The 22,256-nt window shown below is 42.7% G+C and overlaps 1 protein-coding gene across 11 annotated transcripts in view; it reads right to left on the bottom strand.

Moving 5' to 3' along the window:
• The window catches only part of LOC147015096 (ras-specific guanine nucleotide-releasing factor 1-like), a 167,416-nt gene that overhangs the window by 97,570 nt on the left and 47,590 nt on the right, over positions 1–22,256 (bottom strand). For 6 of the 11 annotated variants that reach the window (XM_085849521.1, XM_085849522.1, XM_085849523.1 and 3 more), the window contains exon 3: positions 4,732–4,803. Coding sequence is in view for 4 of the 11 variants with exons in the window: in XM_085849517.1 (XP_085705643.1) it covers positions 4,732–4,803; positions 5,182–5,323 (214 nt within the window). In the remaining 7 variants the exon portion in view is untranslated. Of the gene's footprint in view, positions 1–4,731; positions 4,804–5,181; positions 5,324–22,256 lie in introns of all 11 variants that reach the window. The other 5 variants (XR_015050216.1, XM_085849517.1, XM_085849518.1 and 2 more) reach the window with 1 other exon arrangement.

The raw sequence follows: 22,256 nt of genomic DNA, 5'->3' as shown, positions 1-22,256 counted from the left end.
AGGAGAGTAAAAATGGTGATAGTAAGGTAGGGGTTTTTCACTCAAAGAGAACAGTAAATGCATGGAATGGGTTTAGTGACAGTAGAAACAGTAGACAGGTATAAATTTGAGTTAGACATGTACGTACTTAGAAGCATTGGTGATAAAGGGGTATGTGTATATGTTGGCAGGAATGATAGGTACCTGAGGTGAGGAGTGATGATTGTATACTTGCGTCATGATTGTCTATGAAAGAGTCTCATCAAAAGGTGAATGTGCTGTCTGTGTTCGTTCATTCCTCAACTTACAACCGTGTTGCCCCCATCTCAAAAAATTATTTTATTATATACAGTATACAGTATATACACACATATACATACGCTGATTCTGTTCTGTTCTTGTGTATGGCAGCTTGGCTTCCAGGAAGCTGTCATTTCTAGTACAGCTGTGCCACTGATGATTTGCCCCTCTGCCAGTACACTAGTGCTCATTTTGCCAACCTCAAAAGGATGACAGGCTGAGTCAATCCTACCTGGTATTAATTCAGTGACCAACGGGGCTCGAACTGAGAACCCGCAGATCCCAAGCCAGCCACCTCAACCACTAAGCCAACACCAGGATTACATCCAAGCACACAGATCAATACACAGGAGTTATACATTGTATAACTGTACAGTTATACATTGCTGTATTGTTATACATCTGGAGTTATACATTGCTGTATATCATAGCACAGACAAGATGGGCCAAATGACCTCCTCTTGCATCAAAGTTCTTTGTGTATCATTGTGTAAGGAATCAAATCAATGATATTCCTTATGAGAGCCTGATCCAGATTTTGCCAGATGTGGAGAAGATTTTGTTGCAGCTCCTGGGTAATTACTTGTCGATATTGTATTTTCCACAGTTCACGTTCTATGGAACCAGAGATGTTTTGTGGTGGCCTGGCAAGAAGTTGCAACGCACTACATGTCTTCCAGGCAGATGGTTCTGAATGTATGACATGGGACACCATCTTCCTGCCGTAAATGTGTTTCACACTGCAAAATACCTTGCTCGTATACAGGATACCCTCGTACCATTATATCATCAATTCAATGCCTTCATTACATCAAGCAGCATATTATGTCAAAAGACTACCATGTACTCATACATGTAGTCCATTTGATGGTGTTTATGTCACAGATTGTTAAAATAACGTTTGTTCACCATCAGGGTTGTTCATTTTATTCTGGCAGAGTACTAGGGAACATGTAATAGTACTAGTTCAATGCTGACATTTTGTGCAATGGCATTGTATATATGAGGCAAGTTTTTAAAGGAATTGACATCAATAAGAGTCAAACTAGAACTGCACTCAGTGGAGCGCATACCTCCACCAGGCTGAACAGCTTCCATTTTGTTTCCCACTGATAGCCTGGATCCAGATCCGGATCTTCACCAAAATCTGATCAATTTGTCCTTGTCACACACTCAACATGTCCACAACTTTTTGAGATATCCTACTCACAGACAGAAGGACAAACAAACAGACAGACAAACAGGGGTGAAAACAAAACCTCCGCCCATCCTCGGTGGACTAATTAGAGGCAAAACCAAGATGACGGCCAACATAGTCACCTGTGCTGTGGAGCAGAAGTACATCATAAAGTTCTTTGTGAAGAAGATTAATTATCAAATGAACTGAGATTCACTGAAAACTGTCTGCACAATTTGGTAATCTAGGTCTTTCCTCGTGGTTGAGTGCTTCCAATGATCTATTCCAAAATGCCAAAAAAATCGTTGAGCGATATTTAGCATTCTCACAACTCACCAACTAGTCGTTCACTCAAGCAAACATTGAACATGTTAAAGAGATCATTTTGGAGAATTAACTTGTGAAGATACAGATCGAAGGATTAGAGGTCAGTGTTGAGATTAGTGGACCATGTTGGCTACCGAAAGACCTCAGTTTTTCACAATAGGCAACTCATGCGGCCATTCTAATAGAGCTTCTGGAGCACTACCGGTAGGAGGGAGATCATTTACTGTAGAGGATTGTGACGTTTGATGAGACTATGGTACATTCACACCAGTCAAATGGAGCTAGTATGGAGGGGAGATATTCTTGGTCACCACAGGCAAGAACGTATTAAAGGTTTGGCCATCACTGGGAAAGCTTTTAGTGCTTTGGGATCTTAATGGTTTAATTCCTAGGAATTTATTGAATGTGGGAAAGCCATCCATGTATGGTACTCCGGTGACATGTCACACTATGTGAGACAATCAATCCACAGATGATGGCTCGATATACTCTCATGTCGTGACTCCACTGCACCGTAATACTCGCCCTCACGCAGAAAATGTGATATCGAAGCCGATACACAGGGGAAAAAAAATCAATTTTGTGTGCCAATGGACATCGAAGCCGATACACCGGGGAAAAAAAACACAGAACCGTCAGACAACATCCATAAATGACAATATAAATAAATGGAAAAAATAAATGAAGAAAATGCAGGTGAGCGACGCGAGACAATGGGGAAGCATGGTAATTTTGTGTGCTGATGGACATCAAAGCCGATACACCAGGAAAAATTACAGAACCATTGGAAAGCATCCGTAAATGAAAATATAAATAACTGAAAATAAATAAATTGGAAAAAAATAAATGAAGAAAAATGCAGGTGAGCGATGCGAGACAATGGGGAAGCATGGTAATTTTGTTTGCTGATGGACATCAAAGCCGATACACCTGGAAAAATTACAGAATCATTGGAAAGCATCCGTAAATGAAAATATAAATAACTGAAAATAAATAAATTGGAAAAAAATAAATGAAGAAAAATGCAGGTGAGCGACGCGAGTCAATGGGGAAGCATGGTCATTTTGTGTGCTGATGGACATCAAAGCCGATACACCTGGAAAAATTACAGAATCATTGGAAAGCATCCGGAAATGAAAATATAAATAACTGAAAATAAATAAATTGGAAAAAAATAAATGAAGAAAAATGCAGGTGAGCGACGCGAGACAATGGGGAAGCATGGTAATTTTGTGTGCTGATGGACATCAAAGCCGATACACCTGGAAAAATTACAGAATCATTGGAAAGCATCCGTAAATGAAAATATAAATAACTGAAAATAAATAAATTGGAAAAAGAAATAAATGAAGAAAAATGCAGGTGAGCGACGCGAGACAATGGGGAAGCATGGTAATTTTGTGTGCTGATGGACATCAAAGCCGATACACACCAGGAAAAAATTACAGAATCATTGGAAAGCATCCGTAAATGAAAGTATAAATAAATGAATATAAATACATTTTAAAAATAAATGAAAAAATTGCAGGTGAGCGATGCGAAACAATGAGGAAGCAAGGTAATTTTGTATGCTGACGGACATTGAAGCTGATATTCCAGGAAAAATTACAGAACCGATGGAAAGCATCCGTAAATGAAAATATAAATAACTGAAAATAAATAAATTGGAAAAAAATAAATGAAGAAAAATGCAGGTGAGCGATGCGAGACAATGGGGAAGCATGGTAATTTTGTTTGCTGATGGACATCAAAGCCGATACACCTGGAAAAATTACAGAATCATTGGAAAGCATCCGGAAATGAAAATATAAATAACTGAAAATAAATAAATTGGAAAAAAATAAATGAAGAAAAATGCAGGTGAGCGACGCGAGACAATGGGGAAGCATGGTAATTTTGTGTGCTGATGGACATCAAAGCCGATACACCAGGAAAAATTACAGAATCATTGGAAAGCATCCGTAAATGAAAATATAAATAAATGAATATAAATATATTTTTTAAAATGAATAAAAAAATGTAGGTGAGCGATCCGAGACAATGGGGAAGCACGGTAATTTTGTGTGCTGATGGACATCAAAGCCGATACACCTGGAAAAATTACAGAACCATTGGAAAGCATCCGTAAATGAAAATATAAATAACTGAAAATAAATAAATTGGAAAAAAATAAATGAAGAAAAATGCAGGTGAGCGACGCGAGTCAATGGGGAAGCATGGTCATTTTGTGTGCTGATGGACATCAAAGCCGATACACCTGGAAAAATTACAGAATCATTGGAAAGCCTCCGTAAATGAAAATATAAATAAATGAATATAAATAAATTGGAAAAAGAAATAAATGAAGAAAAATGCAGGTGAGTGACGCGAGTCAATGGGGAAGCATGGTAATTTTGTCTGCTGATGGACATCAAAGCTGATACACCAGGAAAAATTACAGAATCATTGGAAAGCATCCGTAAATGAAAATATAAATAAATGAATATAAATATATTTTTAAAAATGAATAAAAAAATGTAGGTGAGCGATCCGAGACAATGGGGAAGCACGGTAATTTTGTGTGCCGGCGGACATTGAGACACCAGGAAAAATCACAGAACCGTCAGAAAGCATCCGTAAATTAAAATATAAATAAATGAAAAAAATAAATGAAAAATCAAATGCAGGTGAGTGACCCGAGACAATGGGGAAGCACAATTCGTATACTTCTACAATGTGTAAGCACACTCCGCTCGTACCTGCATGAACATGCACACACACACACACACACACACACACACACACACACACACACACACACACACACACACACACACACACACACACACACACACACACACGTGCATGTACATTTATGGTATTTTAATTCACAAAATCCTATTGATAGGGGTACTCAGTACACCGTTCATTGTTCGTTACCATGGAGACGAGTTTGTCATGCAATTCACCTTTTTTATTTTCCAGATATCCGTGTATTCATTTTCCTGCTCGGTGCCCGGTCCATCGCTCGTCTCATCCGCCTGTTGAGTACAGCAGGTACAACAGAATATGTACGGGTACAGCTCAAGATCTGAGTATATTATGTAAGGCTGTGGAGCAATGTCTAAAATTGCATGCTATCCCATCATGTGAACATTACATTGCATTGGAAAAGGACACAAGGAAACTGGAAACACACAAGCGTACAGCCTGACCTTTGCAGAAGCACTGCGGGCACAGCAAACAAAGGTTTCATCACAAGAGAGAGAGACAATAGAAGGTTCCCGATTAACAATACTTTAAAGACACCGGTTGTAATGCATTGTCTGTCTGCACAACAAGGGGGCCAATGCAATGTAATCCCGCGGTGCATAATGCATCGCAGTGCCGAGTGGACCATTATTCGGCTTGACTACAACCTTGCAGCCCTCGCTTGTTGGGCTGCCATCTGGGATCCGCTCAGATGGCCAGGGAGCAACGCCCTGTTCGGGCTCCCCCTGGAATTTCCTTGGCGAGCTGGCCTCGGAGTGAGCTTCGTGTTCTTGTGACCCTGCCTGGTAACTGCGTAGGGTGGATAGAATGGAAATGCAGACGTACAGACGGGAGGACAGGAAAAGCGAAGGAAGAGGTGCAGATACCAGGCACGAGAGGAAAAGGGGGAAACAAATGGGACCGGGAGGAGTTCAAGATGCAAAACAGTCAAAGCATAAGGTACGGGAGTAGAGGTGAAGGGGAGTTGAGATCACGAGAAGAAAGTGCACAAGGAAAGAAATAAAACGACCGGAAGTGGAGATAATGTACGGCATTTCAGGGAAGAATATGCGTCAAACACGGGAGAAGAGCGAGATGATTGGGTATTTTTGTCAGCAACACAAAGTGGAGTTTAGGGGGTGGGAAGGTTGATTTGAGTGTGCAAGGAGCAGGTCGTGAGAATCAGCACGAATTGCAGGTAAAGAGAAGCACAAAAGGTACACATGGGGAAAGTGGACAAGCAGAAGGAAAAGGAGGAGGAAGGTTAGATATGAAAGGTACATGTACATCTACTAGATGTGTACAACAAACAAAAAAAACTCTGGCAGAGGTACAAAACAACTTTGCATTCAGCTGGCTTCGTTATCTCATACCTGCTGACATCACAAAACCGTTTATTTTATGGTAAGCATCAATGCAACATGCATACGGATCAGTGGATTTGTGGACACTCGATTTTTCTTTGGAAAATTGTTCGTCATTGTGCAAAATGAAGACAGCAACACCAACAACCAAATATCAACTGATTAAATATACACTGTCGTGGATTTCTCACGAGATCACGGATATTCAGGTTTCGATGCCTAGGGGAGGATTGGCATTGAGAAAGGTGATGCTTGATTGGGATTTGGTTTGTCTGTCTGCATCTTCTCAAGACAGGAAGCATTGATTCGGTAATAAGTAATAGTAGGGAGAAGCGATATCTTTTTAGATTTAGCTTTTGAAGTGTAATGTGCTTTTGTCTCCCCCTAAATTCTGACTGTGATACTATGATTATTATTATTTTGTACGCAGCCTATGGTTGCTGGTTGCATCATTGCTGGGAGGGTATCCGCTGATGCAGTACCCCCTGTTCCCAGTAAGCTGGGACTCATTTTGCCGACCTTGGAAGGATGATAGTCTGAGTGAACCCACCTGGTGTTGGTTAAAACGGAACGACAGGGGCTCAAATTCAAGACCTTAAGACCTTAAGGCAGCCACCTTAACCATGAAGCCAACATCGAGCTTACTGTGATACTGTGTGCAATAAAGAGGCCCCTTGTGTCCACGTGTGTGCCTTTGCAACACAAGGATACACAAGGAAATTAGACACAGATGGAAGCCATTCAGCCAGCCCATCATCATTCAGAAAAAAATTCTCTTAGGGGAAGGGGCTTGGGCTTGGTTAAAAAAACACACATCAACCACACAGCACCCCTTGACGAGACCCCCACCAACAGCACTCCATACACATACACACGATCACCCATCAATGCTCAAGCTACCTAAAAGTCCTGCCAACATCCCTGTACCCCTCTATCTCCATAACTTCCAGGTACCTATCTAATTCCAATTTAAACTTATCCACTGGTTCTGCTGCCACTACCTTTCCAGGGAGACCATTCCATGCATTAACCACTCTCTGAGTAAAAATCCCCTCCCTTACGACCATCTTAACTCTCCTCTTCTTTACTCTCAGGCTACGGTCCCTGGTTCTGTCACTGTCTACTCTGTTGAATAATTAATCTGCACTTATTTTATCTAAACCTTTCATTATCTTAAACATCTCTATCATATCTCCTCGTAACCGCCTCCTTTCTAGTGTATAAAGCCCCGTCTCCTTCATCCGCTCCTCATAGCTGAGTCTAGCTCGGCCCGGAATCAATGTTGTTGACCTGCGCTGAACCCTCTCTATGGCATCTATGTCCTTCCTGAGTTGTGGTGACCAAAACTACACACAATATTCTCGATGTGGCCCTCACTAAATTCCTGTGCAATGGTAACACCACCTCTTTTTGATTTATAAATGATCCCCCTCCAAATACAACCTAAAACCATATTTTATTTACCTATAGCTGTCTGCATATTTATATCGAAGTGTTGGCCTGTTCGTGCTCCCATCCGGTTGGTCCGTTGATGTTTATTCATGTATTTGTCCACACATTCGACTTTTGTACAGTGCACGCTCCTCCATGAGTCTCAGGTCATTGTGAAAAGAAAAATAAGAGGTTTCCTCCATGTGTATCAAGTTGCATTGTAAAGCTGTGTTGTCGAGTTTTGTGATGCGTCTAACTAGTTAGTATGCGGTCATAACTATAATATTGTGAGGCTGTAATACAAAAGATTCTGGAACAAAACCAAAGTGGGAAAGCATCGCTGTGTTGTTAAACAAAATTCTGCTTCGGGTTCTCTCGCAACTCGACTCCATCCTCTCTGCTCTGAGAAAGCATCTTCAAAAGCTGAAGATCCCCGTTCTGAGATTGTCTGATTTCAGAGCTTTTGTTAATTAGTTACCTCCACCACCAAAGGTTATGTTTTGATCGCTGTTTGTCTGTCTGTCTGTTTATCTGGATATCTCAAAAACTTACGGACGATTCGGCCAAGACTTGGTGGGCAGGTTAGGTGTGTGACAAGGATTAATTGATTCTATTTTGGTGAAGATCCGGATCAAGATACAGTAGTTTTATTTATTTTTAAAGTGATTCTTTATAATTGAGTGATAGGGACAAGAACAATATGTGGCATGACATTTCAAAAAGTCGTGGATGGATTCTAACAAAACTTGGTGGATGAGTTAGGTGGGTGATAAGAACAAACTGATGAGATTTTGGTTCAGCTCTGGATGCAGATCGCACCTGTCAGTGAGGTACAAAACGTAAACTGTTCAGCCTGGTGGAGAGATGCGCTCTACCGAGTGCCATTCCAGTTCATTTAATGTATTTACATGTCACATTGTATACATTCACATGTACTCTTGTTTTGGGTTTGTGTGTCCTTGTCTGGGCCACATGCTCTTGTAGACCTTGCTCTGGTTGTTGCCTGAGTTTCCTCCCTTTCCTCTTTTCCTTTTCATTAATTCCCCTCCTTATTGCCCCCATTGTCACTGCGTTGCCTCTTTTCCTTCTGTTGCCTTGCTCTTCCAGGAACCTCGATTAAAAGCAAGATTGAATGTAAATATATGTCAGAAGGATTCGGTGGTGGAAATTGTTAGAGCGTCCACTCCGATTCTGGCAGGTCGCAGGTTCAAACTCTGACCGAGTTGCACCAAAGACTTTAAAAATGGTATGTGCTGCTTCCTTGCTTGACGCTCAGCATTGAAAAGGATAGAGCACAGACAATCCCTATCAGTTGGCATCCACAGGGAGGAGGAAATGCCCCGCTGAGTGCAGTGAGAAAATCAGTGCCATTGTTGTGATGTTGCTGGTACCCAGAATATCCTGGGAAGTAACAACACTTCTTCCAAGCTCAGTGGCTGTATTAAGTGTTTGTCGCGTCGGTATGTCCATATGTTTGTGAGTGACAGCTCCCATTATGAGCCTGAGACCTTGCATATAGAAGAAGAAAAAACAGGAAACTGAAAACAAAGGAAGCATTGCATAAGCATTAAACTGAGATAACTCTTTTCTGCAGCTCTTTGAATGGTTTGACACTAAAAAAAAAAAAAAAATTCCAGTTGTGCTGCTCTTGAAAATGTGGGGTTGCAGGTCACATCCCATGATCAACCTGATTTGCATCTATAATGGTATGCTTGCCTGGGATAATTCAAATCCAGTAGTTGAAATTTTACTTTAAGAAATATAAAATCCAAACCTTTAGACCAGTCTTTCTGAAGTCGATGGACAGTGTAAACAGTAATTCCAAGGAGCTGCACAAAAATATGCAGCAGCTATTTTACCTTGAAGTTTATGTCTAAGTGCTGTTAAGCCAGTGGAAACGAACACATTTTAGGGAATTTAAGGAATCACGCTGGTGGAAACGGTGGAGAGATTCGGGAGGGAAGTCTGAGACATCAGCCATGGGAGTTAGAGTCGTGGCGGTACAGTGAAGCCAGAGTGTGAGATTTGAAGTGAGTAATGGAAAGAGAAAGACAGACAGAGACAGAAAGAGAAACAGAGAGAGAAACAGAGAAAGAGAGGGAGAGAGAGAGAGATTCAAGTTGTGAAATGTTGGCTTTTGATTGGCAGCACACAAGATGAGTGCATAAGTTCTGTGCTTCTGCTCCGCTTCCATCTCGTTCCCACCTGTGCTTGAGTCTATCACCAATAAGACACTTTGCATGCCATGGATACCTTCAGGCCACTTCCACCTGTGTCTACAGGTCATCTCCATTATGTTTCTTCAAGCATCTCTGGTTGCTAATGGTCACCTCTTCCTCAACTTGCTTTCTCGCTATTGCTCTCAGTTTCCTCCCACTTTCAGAATCCTCATCTCAGGTCTGATACCTTTTGATATTTCTTCCCCTTTCAATCCTTTCTCATCCATTTGATTGTATTCCTTCCCATTTTTCTTTAGCTTCTTCTGCTGGCCCATAACATTAATAGTTGTTCATTATCTTGTGTTCTTTCATTTATATTCTTGTATAACTACAATAAATTATTTGTTTACAATAAAAGTGCAATTGGGCTCTCGATTAAGCCATTTATGTTAAGCCATTAAGCAATTAAGAAAAGAATAGCTATTCACTACACTCATCCAGCATTGTGAGCCCACAAATATGAGCTTTGCCTCTGGGGTGCTGCAAACTGCTGCCAGGATGATCCTGATGATATCATGGAGATAGAGACCAAGGAAAAATAAACATAAATTAAATTTAAATGTAAACTAACTAGCAAAAGTACCCATCACCAGTGACGGGAGAGTTTAAGTTAATCTTTCAATTTAAATTACTAGTACATGCCCGTACGTGCAAAAAAAAAAAAAGTTTCAAACCGCATGCCAGAAACAACAACCACACAGGCCATTCCTTCGCTCTCGTGTGCCCGTACGTGTGTGGTCATATGTGCCTGCCCGTACGTGCGTGGCCGTACATGCGTGGCCATACTTGCAAACCAAAAAAAACAAAACTTTCAAACAAACACACAGGCCGTTCCTTTGCTCTCGTAAACGACGACTGGATTGGGGCATTGTGTTTATCTATAAATGTGCATAAGAAATCGAGAAATTATTAGAATACAGTGAGTCATCACTATCCGGAAGTGGTGCGTACCCGTACGGAATGTTCACATGCATTCCACGAATTATCACTTTCATTGAAGTAACAACTACTGTGATACTTACACACAGAGTTAATTAAAATCCAAATTAAAATCAAGTTTACCTCCCTGTCTTTGCTTGCCATGACATTCGCTGCCATTGACCATTGCCACTCCTACGCCACGGAAACTAAGGCGCCCTTTCCCCATCGGCCACGCCTACGCAGCAATGTGTCCTGTCATTGGTTTGGTAAATAAATGGCCGCAGCAACGTGTCTTGTCATTCGTTTGGTAAATAAATGGCCATAACTTGGGAAGCACTTGTCCGATTAATGTCAAACCTTGAAAAGGCACATCCTTAGGTCCCCAGCAATATTGCTGGCAAGTTTCAATTAGATCGGACCAGCGGTTGTCGAGAAACAGCGGTCACAGACACACACACACACACACACACACACACACACACACACACACACACACACACACACACAGATTGCTGGAATTATCGATAGATTTCATGGGCTTTAAAAAGGCTAATTGTGTTTCAGTCTGGTTTCACTCAGAGCCAAAGTTCTGACATACTTTTACCACTCAACGCAAAATGGTGGTGCAACATCGGGCAGCAGAGGTTGGATTGGTCTAAAAAGAGTGCAAAATATATCTATTTTAAACAGTGTGTTACTCCATGAAGATCTGTGTTAAATCTACTTTAATCCAGATGTTCATGTTGATTTTAAAGACCACTGGAAAGGACAATAAAGTGACTGACTACATTGCATACTGACTACATTGCATTAAGAAAAGTAAAATGAAATTGCAAAATAACCAATCAGCAGCTTTTCACAGGAAGCTGCTGCCAAAAACAGGAGAGAGACAAACGCAAAGACAGACACCACAGTTTGTAATATATGTATATATATATATATATATATATATATATATATATATATATATATATATATATATATATATATATATATATATATATATATGTGTGATTTTGAGGTTACAAAATTGAAAATCAGCCAATCCTTGGAAGTGTAGCTTGTCTCAAGTACGAGGAATGTTTGAAAAGTTCTCCAAATGAAATGTATTCATCCAAGACACGTTGTTTTTACTCAACATCAATATCAGAGTAGATAAATATGTAAAATTAGTCAGATAATGTCTTGGCAACTAATTTTTGTTGTGAAAATTCATTCTTTTATTTTTTTGTGGAAAAAGTTGTATTTTCTTCAATGGGGAATACCAAGGATGTATTATCGGAACGTCATTCCTAAATCACTCAAATACAATGGCTGTTGAGTGTGGTTTTGACACATTGTGCGGGTGTGGATCTTTCCTTTTCCTCCGATTGCTGATATGGATACTATTTATACAATGAGTGTCTAACTGAAGAAGCAGTAGCATTCTGAGCATCTAAAATTGCATTCCTCTTCTTTGATGATCAACTCTTTATTTTTAATGAGTTTATTCATTTTTTTCACCAGGTCTTTAAAAGGCACACAAACATAACATCGTATTGCAGTAAGCTTCTGGTCTTTGAGCACACTAACCCTAACATCCACAGGCAAATGTCGGCACACTGAACCCCCGGCTCGACGTCCCATCCGAGGAATGGCGGATTGATTGATGGAACTCCCTGCATGTGAAACACATCAGAATTTCAGTTTTTGGTCTGGAATCGAACCCCGATGAGGTAACTCAAAGGCGAATCAGCTACCTCTGAATTAGCCTGCCAACCCCGGCAGGTGAGGTCGAGAAAAATTTGAAAGGGAAAATTATCTGGCACTGTGGTAGGTATGATGTCACGATGTAAGCTTAACTATATCAGGGAATGGCATGTTAAGACAGAAAATCATGGCAGTACATTCGCAGTATTAACGGAACCTTACAAATGAATTTTAACCCTTAACTGTACTGGGTGATTTTGAGCTTTCCCTGCCTGGGTCTGGCCGTTGATGGTCCTATGAACTTGAAGATATGCACACGCAAAGATCATCACATAATGAACGCAATGGTCAAAAAAAACTTTCATACTGTGTTGATTTTATAATTTTATGTATTTTATTGCTTTGCTATAATTATTCATGCAAAACAACATGCTAAAACAACATGCAAGACAACATGCTAAAACACTCAAAATAAATTACAGGCCAATTCATTTACACCATCAGCGTCCTAATGTAAGTAACCCTTCTTCACATGTGTTTGTTGTACATAAACATGTGAAAAATTGCAGTTTTTTTTTTAGGACGTGTGACTACTAATTGTTATGTGACACCTGAATCCATCCATTGGGACCATACTCTGTGCAGAGTGTTGATGCTGCTGAAGCAGTCTCCTTGGCTATTGGACACAATCCTGGACAGGTCACCACTCCAACACAGGATACCAGCAAGCTGGCATGCATTTTTGCCGACTTCAGAAGGATGACAGGCAGAGTCAACCCCACCTGGTATTAATTCAAAAGCTGAGCGGGATTTGAACTCAGAATCCCACCCATTGCAGTTATGGCTAAACGATTTCGAGTGTAATCATGTTTACCAATGGTGACGCTGTAAGGGTTAAATCCAGAATAGTTTGCATGATTGAATGCATGATATTCTCGTTCGGAATGTCAATAGTACTTTTTAATCATTATGTTAGAGGCTGGGAATACACCAACAGCTCCAAATATAAAAGTCAACAATATACTGTAATTCTTGGTTTCCCTTCATGGTAATATATCCATATTCACATCAATAAAAAATGGAATTGGTAGCATGTTGGCCAAATATAACACGGAGGATAAACACCACAAAATATGAAAACATTATAATAACAAACAGAAATAACAACACTATTTGGGACTTTAATGTCCTGTACTTTGAATCTGGGTCTCAGGAAGAAGTGATCTTACATTTACTACTTTGTACTCATTGGAAAGAGGTGATTATTATTGAGGGTAATTTACAAATTGATAAATAAAAATAAAAAGTTATGAATAACAATATTATTACAAATGAGGATAACAAATGTTTCCTCTGGAGTACAATAGCACATCACTATCCAAACACACACAGTGATAATAATAATAATAATAACAATAGTAATATTAATTAACCACTTGTGGTAAATGAAGATTATACCGAATACCCATTTCCCATGATCTTATGATCTTATGATCTCATTATTAATAATAATGCTTTAAAAGACTAAATAAAACAGTAATGGATAATTACTTTTAAAAAAGAGACACAGTGAACACATAATGGAGGAAATGCACAATTCTCTCACATGCAGGGACGGAACTACAGGCAAGGATGTACATCGTGTGAAATGAGCGACGGGACGGAGAGAATGGGGAAATGTGTGATGGGACGGAGAGAAAGGGGAAATGGGTGATGGGACGGAGAGAAAGGGGAAATGGGTGATGGGACGGAGAGAATAGGGAAATGGGTGATGGGACGGAGAGAATAGGGAAATGGGTGATGGGACGGAGAGAAAGGGGAAATGGGTGATGGGATGGAGAGAATAGGGAAATGGGTGATGGGACGGAGAGAATAGGGAAATGGGTGTTGGGACGGAGAGACTTGGGTAATGGGTAATGGGACGGAGAGAAAGGGGAAATGGGTGATGGGATGGAGAGAATAGGGAAATGGGTGATGGGACGGAGAGAAAGGGGAAATGGGTGATGGGATGGAGAGAATGGGGAAATGTGTGATGGGACGGAGAGAAAGGGGAAATGGGTGATGGGACGGAGAGAATAGGGAAATGGGTGATGGGACGGAGAGAATAGGGAAATGGGTGATGGGACGGAGAGAAAGGGGAAATGGGTGATGGGATGGAGAGAATGGAGATATGTGTGATGGGACGGAGAGAAAGGGGAACTGGGTGATGGGACGGAGAGAATAGGGAAATGGGTGATGGGACGGAGAGAAAGGGGAAATGGGTGATGGGATGGAGAGAATAGGGAAATGGGTGATGGGACGGAGAGAAAAGGGAAATGGGTGATGGGACGGAGAGAAAGGGGAAATGGGTGATGGGATGGAGAGAATAGGGAAATGGGTGATGGGACGGAGAGAAAGGGGAAATGGGTGATGGGATGGAGAGAATAGGGAAATGGATGACGGGACGGAGAGAATAGGGAAATGGGTGATGGGACGGAGAGAATAGGGAAATGGGTGATGGGACGGAGAGAATAGGGAAATGGGTGATGGGATGGAGAGAAAGGGGAAATGGGTGATGGGACGGAGAGAATAGGGAAATGGGTGACGGGATGGAGAGAATAGGGAAATGGATGACGGGACGGAGAGAATAGGGAAATGGGTGATGGGACGGAGAGAATAGGGAAATGGGTGATGGGATGGAGAGAAAGGGGAAATGGGTGACGGGATGGAGAGAATAGGGAAATGGGTGATGGGACGGAGAGAAAGGGGAAATGGGTGATGGGATGGAGAGAAAGGGGAAATGGGTGATGGGACGGAGAGAATAGGGAAATGGGTGATGGGACGGAGAGAATAGGGAAATGGGTGATGGGATGGAGAGAAAGGGGAAATGGGTGATGGGACGGAGAGAATAGGGAAATGGGTGACGGGATGGAGAGAATAGGGAAATGGGTGACGGGACGGAGAGAATAGGGAAATGGGTGATGGGACGGAGAGAATAGGGAAATGGGTGATGGGATGGAGAGAAAGGGGAAATGGGTGACGGGATGGAGAGAATAGGGAAATGGGTGATGGGACGGAGAGAAAGGGGAAATGGGTGATGGGATGGAGAGAAAGGGGAAATGGGTGATGGGACGGAGAGAATAGGGAAATGGGTGACGGGACGGAGAGAATAGGGAAATGGGTGACGGGACGGAGAGAACAGGGAAATGTGTGACGAGACGGAGAGAACAGGGAAATGTGTGACGGGACGGAGAAAATAGGGAAATGGGTGACGGGATGGAGAGAAAGGGGAAATGGGTGACAGTACGGAGAGAAAGAGGAAATGTGTGACGGGATGGAGAGAAAGGAGAAATGGGTGACGGGATGGAGAGAAAGGAGAAATGGGTGACCGGGCGGAGAGAATAGGGAAATGGGTGACGGGACGGAGAGAACAGGGAAATGGGTGACGGGATGGAGAGAAAGGGGAAATGGGTGACGGTACGGAGAGAAAGGGGAAATGGGTGACGGGATGGAGAGAAAGGAGAAATGGGTGACCGGGCGGAGAGAATAGGGAAATGGGTGACGGGACGGAGAGAACAGGGAAATGGGTGACGGGATGGAGAGAAAGGGGAAATGGGTGACGGTACGGAGAGAAAGGGGAAATGTGTGATGGGACTGAGAGAAATGGGAAATGGGTGACGGTACGGAGAGAAAGGGGAAATGGGTGATGGGACGGAGAGAAAGGAGAAATGGGTGACCGGGCGGAGAGAAAGGGGAAATGTGTGATGGGACTGGGAGAAATGGGAATGTGTGATGGGACTGAGAGAAATGGGAATGTGTGATGGGACGGAGAGAAAGGAGAAATGGGTGACAGGACGGAGAGAAAGGGGAAATGGCAGGAATGCGTAAACAATGACGTGAAAAGAATTGGTTTGAAGAAAGAACATGCTAACGAAAGAACCAAATGGAGATATGCCATCAATCGAAAATGGGGAGAACGCTTGTTATGATGATGACAGCATATCTGATTCACATAATGCTCGAGAACTCAGATCCTGAAATTGCACCATTGACTGAGTTCGTCCACAAAGTGGAGCTTGAAAGATCTTTCTTGGGTGTGTGCCCATACGAAGGCAAACTTCATCTTCGGGAATTCTCTCATTGCAATATGTAGCCATTCGTGCCAAATCAGATCGACGCTCCTCAGTCTTAGCAGAACTTGTACAAGTCCGGATTCCCAACCTTGTTGCGAAGACAGCGCTCATCATCCATACAGATGATGGGTGGAATGCATGCTATCATGAGGAGGCAGCAAATAATAAGGAAACAATCAACACCACAAGCACCAAGGACTCGAAGAAGATTGTTAGGAATTAAGATTGTGGTCACCGTTTTCACGAAACTGCAGTTCACCTTTGCTCTTCTTTCACAGAGCCTGACATCCTCATTTCAAAGGGATTCTGAGAAAGAAATTAATTTTGCCCAGTGGAGCATGCCTACCATGTTCTCAAAGGGTTATGCAGTTGGTGGAACTGAGCGACATTGATGGGATAAGGCACAGCAGATCACAGGTATGATGTTCATCACCTGAAAAACGTTCCTCTACTTGACTTGATGGAGTTCAGGAATTGAATCACAACTGTTCATTCGCTGTGCCCCACCAGGCTTTCACTATAGCTGTTGCTTCATTTCATCCACAGGCTAATCTTCCTGGGAATGGACTATGCCATCCTGACATTCTCAGACAACTGGAGCAGGAACAGATGTATCAATAGTCCTGGTAGTCTTGATAGTTTGGATCTCTTTGTTAATCATTCTATAAGCCTCAAGTATGTCTTGATCACAATTTTGAAGCCTGGTAGTAAGGAGCTTCACTTCATTGAGGAATTCTTTAATCATTATTAACCTATGTCCTGTTCATTCATTCCTTTTGCTCGAACTAGTTCCACCAAAGCCTGGTGTGGGTTTAGCAGTTAGCGGAGCTGGCTTGGTATCTTAGGGTCCTGAGTTCAAGCTCTGTTGGCTGCTAAATTAACACCAGGTGGGGTTGACTCAGCCTGTCATCCTTTTGAAGTCAGCAAAATGAGTATCAGTGTACTGGTATAAGGGCACAGCATCAGTGGCACAGCCACACCCCAACAAAATGATAGCTACCTGGCAGCCAAGCTGCCATACACAAGAACAAGAAGTTCCACCTGTTGCCCTCTTTATCCAATGTCAATATGTTGCCTTTTGCTCTCTTGTCACCTCGCTCTTTCATAAGCCGATATTTTGTATCTAAAAAAACCCAACATCAAACAACCACTGTCTGGAAGAAAGAGAATACAACTTATACCCTTGTGCTTTCACCCTAGCTGACTTTATCGAAAACCAAACTTTAATCAGATGAGACGACATACTCATGAAGGGAAATGATGGATTCCTGACAGGTGACTAAGGCTTCATACACTTCCAGAAACTCCTTTAAGCAAGTGTCATTCCACCCAGCATGTCTCATTCGTCATGGGAGGTTATTGTGCAAGAGTGAGGTGGGTACTGAAGTGACACGTGTTAAGGCATAAAAGGTAGTAATGGACAAAGGCAGACAGAGTCTCTGAGTGGTTTACTTCCGAACCCTGGAATCACAAAGCAACCTGCCAACGGAACCACGTCCAGCTATGTATAAAGGCACGAAACACCCACATTCAAGTCGTTCTTTGGTGTTACTACATGTCCCCCCCCCCCTTTAGAAGATAAACATTCACATTCCCCAACTTTGCAACAGAAAAATATTTCAACAATTTCATCAATAACAAAAGTTCAAAACTTGTAGAGAAAAATTCAGTGATCCAAACTGGAAACAGATGCAATGTCACATGAGTTAACAATTCCTTGAACAAATAACCATATCGTCGCTGTTCTCAATTGCTTTGACATTGCTCCTTACTTTGGGGATGAAAACTCAAATGTATTCCTCAGTTGGCGTATCTTTCCAGTCTACGGCTGATTCGATCCGATCGGGTGGTCGTACTGTGTCGCTCTGAGTTCAGACTGGTCTGACTTGGCACGAGTCTGTCACGAGCTGCGTCCTGGTCAAAAATGTGAATTTTCCCTTTCCAAGACATTTTGGCCTTGCGCTTTCGCATGTGGAGTGAAGTTGATATATCTGCAAATTTAACGCACTTGGGGGGGGGAGTGGTGGTTTTTGTATTGGATACACCTAGGCTGTGCAGTGCTGGATTGTGGATTGGGTGCATTGCGAGTGCTACTCTAGCAAGACAATTCACACAGGTGTGCTCTGTTTCACCGTAGTTTGGTGCCATTAGATGTCAGAAATTCATAGGACCTTGGCTCTTGTCATACCCTGGTTAATTCACCTGGAAACCACGTTTTGTTCAAGTGATCGAGAATTCTGACTTTCTATCTAACATACAAAGGTGAAAGGTTTGGATTAGCATGTTCGTCATGAGCGTGCTTCATCTTGCCTCCCTTCTCCTTTCGTCATCTGAAAGTTTCTGCAGGTCTCTGCAGTGTGTCATATGCGTTGTTGCTTGGTAGGGTGGTGCAGACTGGTCGAGCGAACATGATTTTGACTTGTGCAGATAGCTTTGTGTCAATCGGTGGAGTTCACAAATTGAGCATAACTCTGAGGACATCTTGACCTGACTCACAGCATTTCTTCAACATTGGCTTGACCATCCAGATCATTTGTTCTGTTAATCCATTGGAGCGATGATATTGGAGTGAGGAAGTTGTGTGCTTGATGGACCAGTTGATACACATATCATCATGTGCTTTCCCAATGAATTGGGGACCATTGTTGGATACGATCTCTCCAGGCATTCCTTGAAAACCGAATGTTGATGTGGTGATTTGTGCAACTGATGCACTTGAGGTGCTGGTTAACTTGTGAACGACTGGATACTTGGAGTGGTAGACCACACTGATGAGGAAGTCTCCACCACTAACCTCAAACAGGTTAGTTCCCCCAGCTTGGTTCAAGGGGTGATTAGGATTTTGTGAGGCTCGAGTGGTTCTTTCTGGTGCTTAGTCTGGCTTTCTTGGCAAGCTTGGCAGATTCAAACAAACTTGGTAATGTCCTCGTTGATTTTCAGTCAATATACAGAGTTACAAGCTAAACGTCTGGTCTTTTCCACTCTGAGATGTCCCAGGTGAAGTTGACCGAGTATGTCAACATGCATCGACTCAGGTATGAGGAATTGTCTTCCCTTGAAGATGACGCCACTAGAAACTCCGAGTTCATGTCTGTACAGCCAATATGGTTGCAAGTCTCGTGGGAGTTGCTTTATGGATTCCGGCCATCCAGCATAGATTACTTCTCGTAATGCTTTCAGAGCTGGGTCACGTGTTGTCTCCTGCTGCAGTGCATCGTCCTAGCTACACCCAAAATGGATTAAGTCGATGTTCTGGGTATTTGGGCCACCATTTAGGATAATGCCGTCGAGCTGCAAGTCAAGGGATGTCACTTGAGGTGACTATTGCTGGGACAGTGGAAGTAGTGGGCTTGCTTTTTGATCTATTGAGTTCGAAAGTGAACTGACGGTATGGATCATAACCACCTTGAGCTTCATGCATGTGGGTAAACGGGCTATCACTGGGCCAGGTACGTCCACAATATAGAATTTCTCTTTTGACCACTCTGAATTCTAATGTCTGCACATTATACGTATACATCCGAGGCACCTAATCTCAAACCCATTGTAGGCTGTGAGCCTTGCTCTGGCTGGTTGAGTAAAAGTCTTCCAGCGATCGCCATACATCTGCTTGATAGTTCTGAGAGGAAGGGTCTTTTGCACTGGCACCAGTGTCAATCTTCATCTGGAGATGTTTTTGGCCTCGGAGGTCAGGGTAAATGACATCCAGTGTGGTGATAGCTCCATCTGCCTTATCTGACTGGAAAGGTGCCAAGCGTAGGTCACAAACGGTTTTGGAGTACTATGAACCTTCGTGTGGTCGTTAATCATCGAATACCTCTGTTGGATAGTCCCGTTGCATTTGATTATCCCTCGTGGTGTCCTAAGCCCGGCACTTTCACGGTTTTTGATCTGTCGCCTCTTATGTGTGGTTTAGGTTTGCCGAGAGACGAGTCGCGCTGCCTTTTAGGCGATTTGCTTCTGCGTTGTTTACGCTTCGATTTCCGGCAGTATTTCGCCCAGTGACCCTTTGAGGCGCATGCTTTACACGTGCCATTGTACGTCGGGCACATGCACTGCTGGTGCGCAGGACCACAATTTGTGCACGCTTTGCGGGTATGCTGGACAGAATCCACTGTGGCACTGCTGTCTGCAAGGGTTTGTAGACATTTATCACTGGCCACCACGGACTCGTATTTACGACTCTTGGTGAGGAGCTCATTGATCGTGAAGTCTGTCAATTTGACAAGCAGATCTTTTTGAAATGCATCAAACTGAGTGGAGGCAATCAACAGCTCTAGGACGAGTTTGTGTCGTTCTGAGGGGCTGAAAGTCGCAATCTTTAGCTTTATCGCAGTATCTCGTGGAAAACTTGTCCAATGCGTCACTAGACGTTTGCCTGTATCGCATCAGCTCCAACCTATGGATGCGGAAATTAACCTAAATCTGTAGTTGGTTCTCAAATAACATCCATCATTTGTTCGAATCATTTTGATCATCATCTGTTCGGCTCGACACATTTATTCTTCTGAACCCTTCATTGCCAACAGCTATTTTCATTTTCACTGCTGTTTTCCTCTGGTCAGTTACATCATTATCCACAAGACAGAGACATTCCAATGCATTTCTGGGTATTTTGCCATGGTGAGTTGGTGTTCGTACTCACAGACACTACAGCACTGACACGTATCGAATATACAGCAATATGTTGGCGGTTTTGATGAAGAGCAATGAACAAAAACAATGAGAGTATCGGTGGTGCTCTCACTATGTCAATATGCAAGCAACTCTGCCAATTGAATGCTATAAATGCATAGAATCAGTATTTCTATGTTTTCAAAAACACATTACATCATTGGCAGGATTGACGGGCTGGTACATCCGTGACACTTACGTCGTGGTTCTCCAACATCAATGTGAGTTGATCTAGAAGAAATCGAGGTACCGGCACGATATTCAAAATGCATGGTGTTCAGCGTGTCTTGCCGTTCTCCAAGGCACTGTAGTTCGGTGATCAAAGTACTCGAGGCTAGTTGGTCCCGTGAGTCCCAGACTCAGCCTGAACCTCATTGGCTCAGTGCGTCTCGAACTCGGGCTCAGTCTCGGTGTCCTTGGCTCCGTGTGCCTCGGACTGAGATTTAGCCACGGCGGCGGCGGCACTGCACGTCTTGGACTTGGGCTCAGCCTCAGACATACACAGTCCGGTTGTGAGTTTCAGCTGTTGTCACGTGGGCAGTTTCTCACAGTGTGTGGGCGTTCTGATTCCACTCGTACGCCATGTTGGTGAGGTTGTACCATCCAAGTATGTCTCAGCATAATGTCTGCGACCTACATGTTGGCATTCCACTCAAAGAGTTGAACTCCCAAAACTTTGTTGTTTTGGAGTTTCTCGGGTTCAGTTCTGCCACAGATTCTCTCTGATGAGTCCTTTCACTGCTGCAACCATGAAGTCATACGTACGTGTTAAGGCGTATAGGATAGTAATGGACAAAGGTAGACAGAGTCTCTGAGTGGTTTACTTCCAAGCCCCGCAGTCACGAAGAGGTCGGCCAATGGACCCACATCCAGCTGTGTATAAAGGCGTATCACAGCCACATTCAAGTAGTTCGTTGGAATCACTGCAGGTACACTTCCATGGTCAACTTAACCTCTGTCATTTGGGGATGCTACCTAATGAGGTTCCTAATGTTTTGAAATTTGTGTGGTGTTGTAACAGGGAGGTGAAGGCAGTGAGAATAACAATGCGTGTATATAGCTAATGGAGTGATCTTGATATTTCAAATGGATGGGATATTGAGTAAAGTTTTTGCTCACTTTGGTACAGTGGTTATGCTGTGTGACTTGAGATTACAATCTTATACGGTCAGCAATTCCAGGTTGCGAGGACAAATTTCTCGATGAATCAGGAATGCCTCTGTTTCACCATCAGGGGAATCGAAGCAACTGAGGATTCTTCATGAAATATTTTCATGGTAGTGAAATGGTGGTGATGATAGACTTGGGAATACCATAAGCCCCAAGGGATGTC

Source organism: Eptatretus burgeri, chromosome 12, assembly GCF_056783735.1.
Source record: "Eptatretus burgeri isolate ZD-2024b chromosome 12, Ebu_testis_v1, whole genome shotgun sequence".
NCBI lineage: Eukaryota > Metazoa > Chordata > Myxini > Myxiniformes > Myxinidae > Eptatretus > Eptatretus burgeri.
This window is presented reverse-complemented; position numbering and strand designations above follow the sequence as displayed.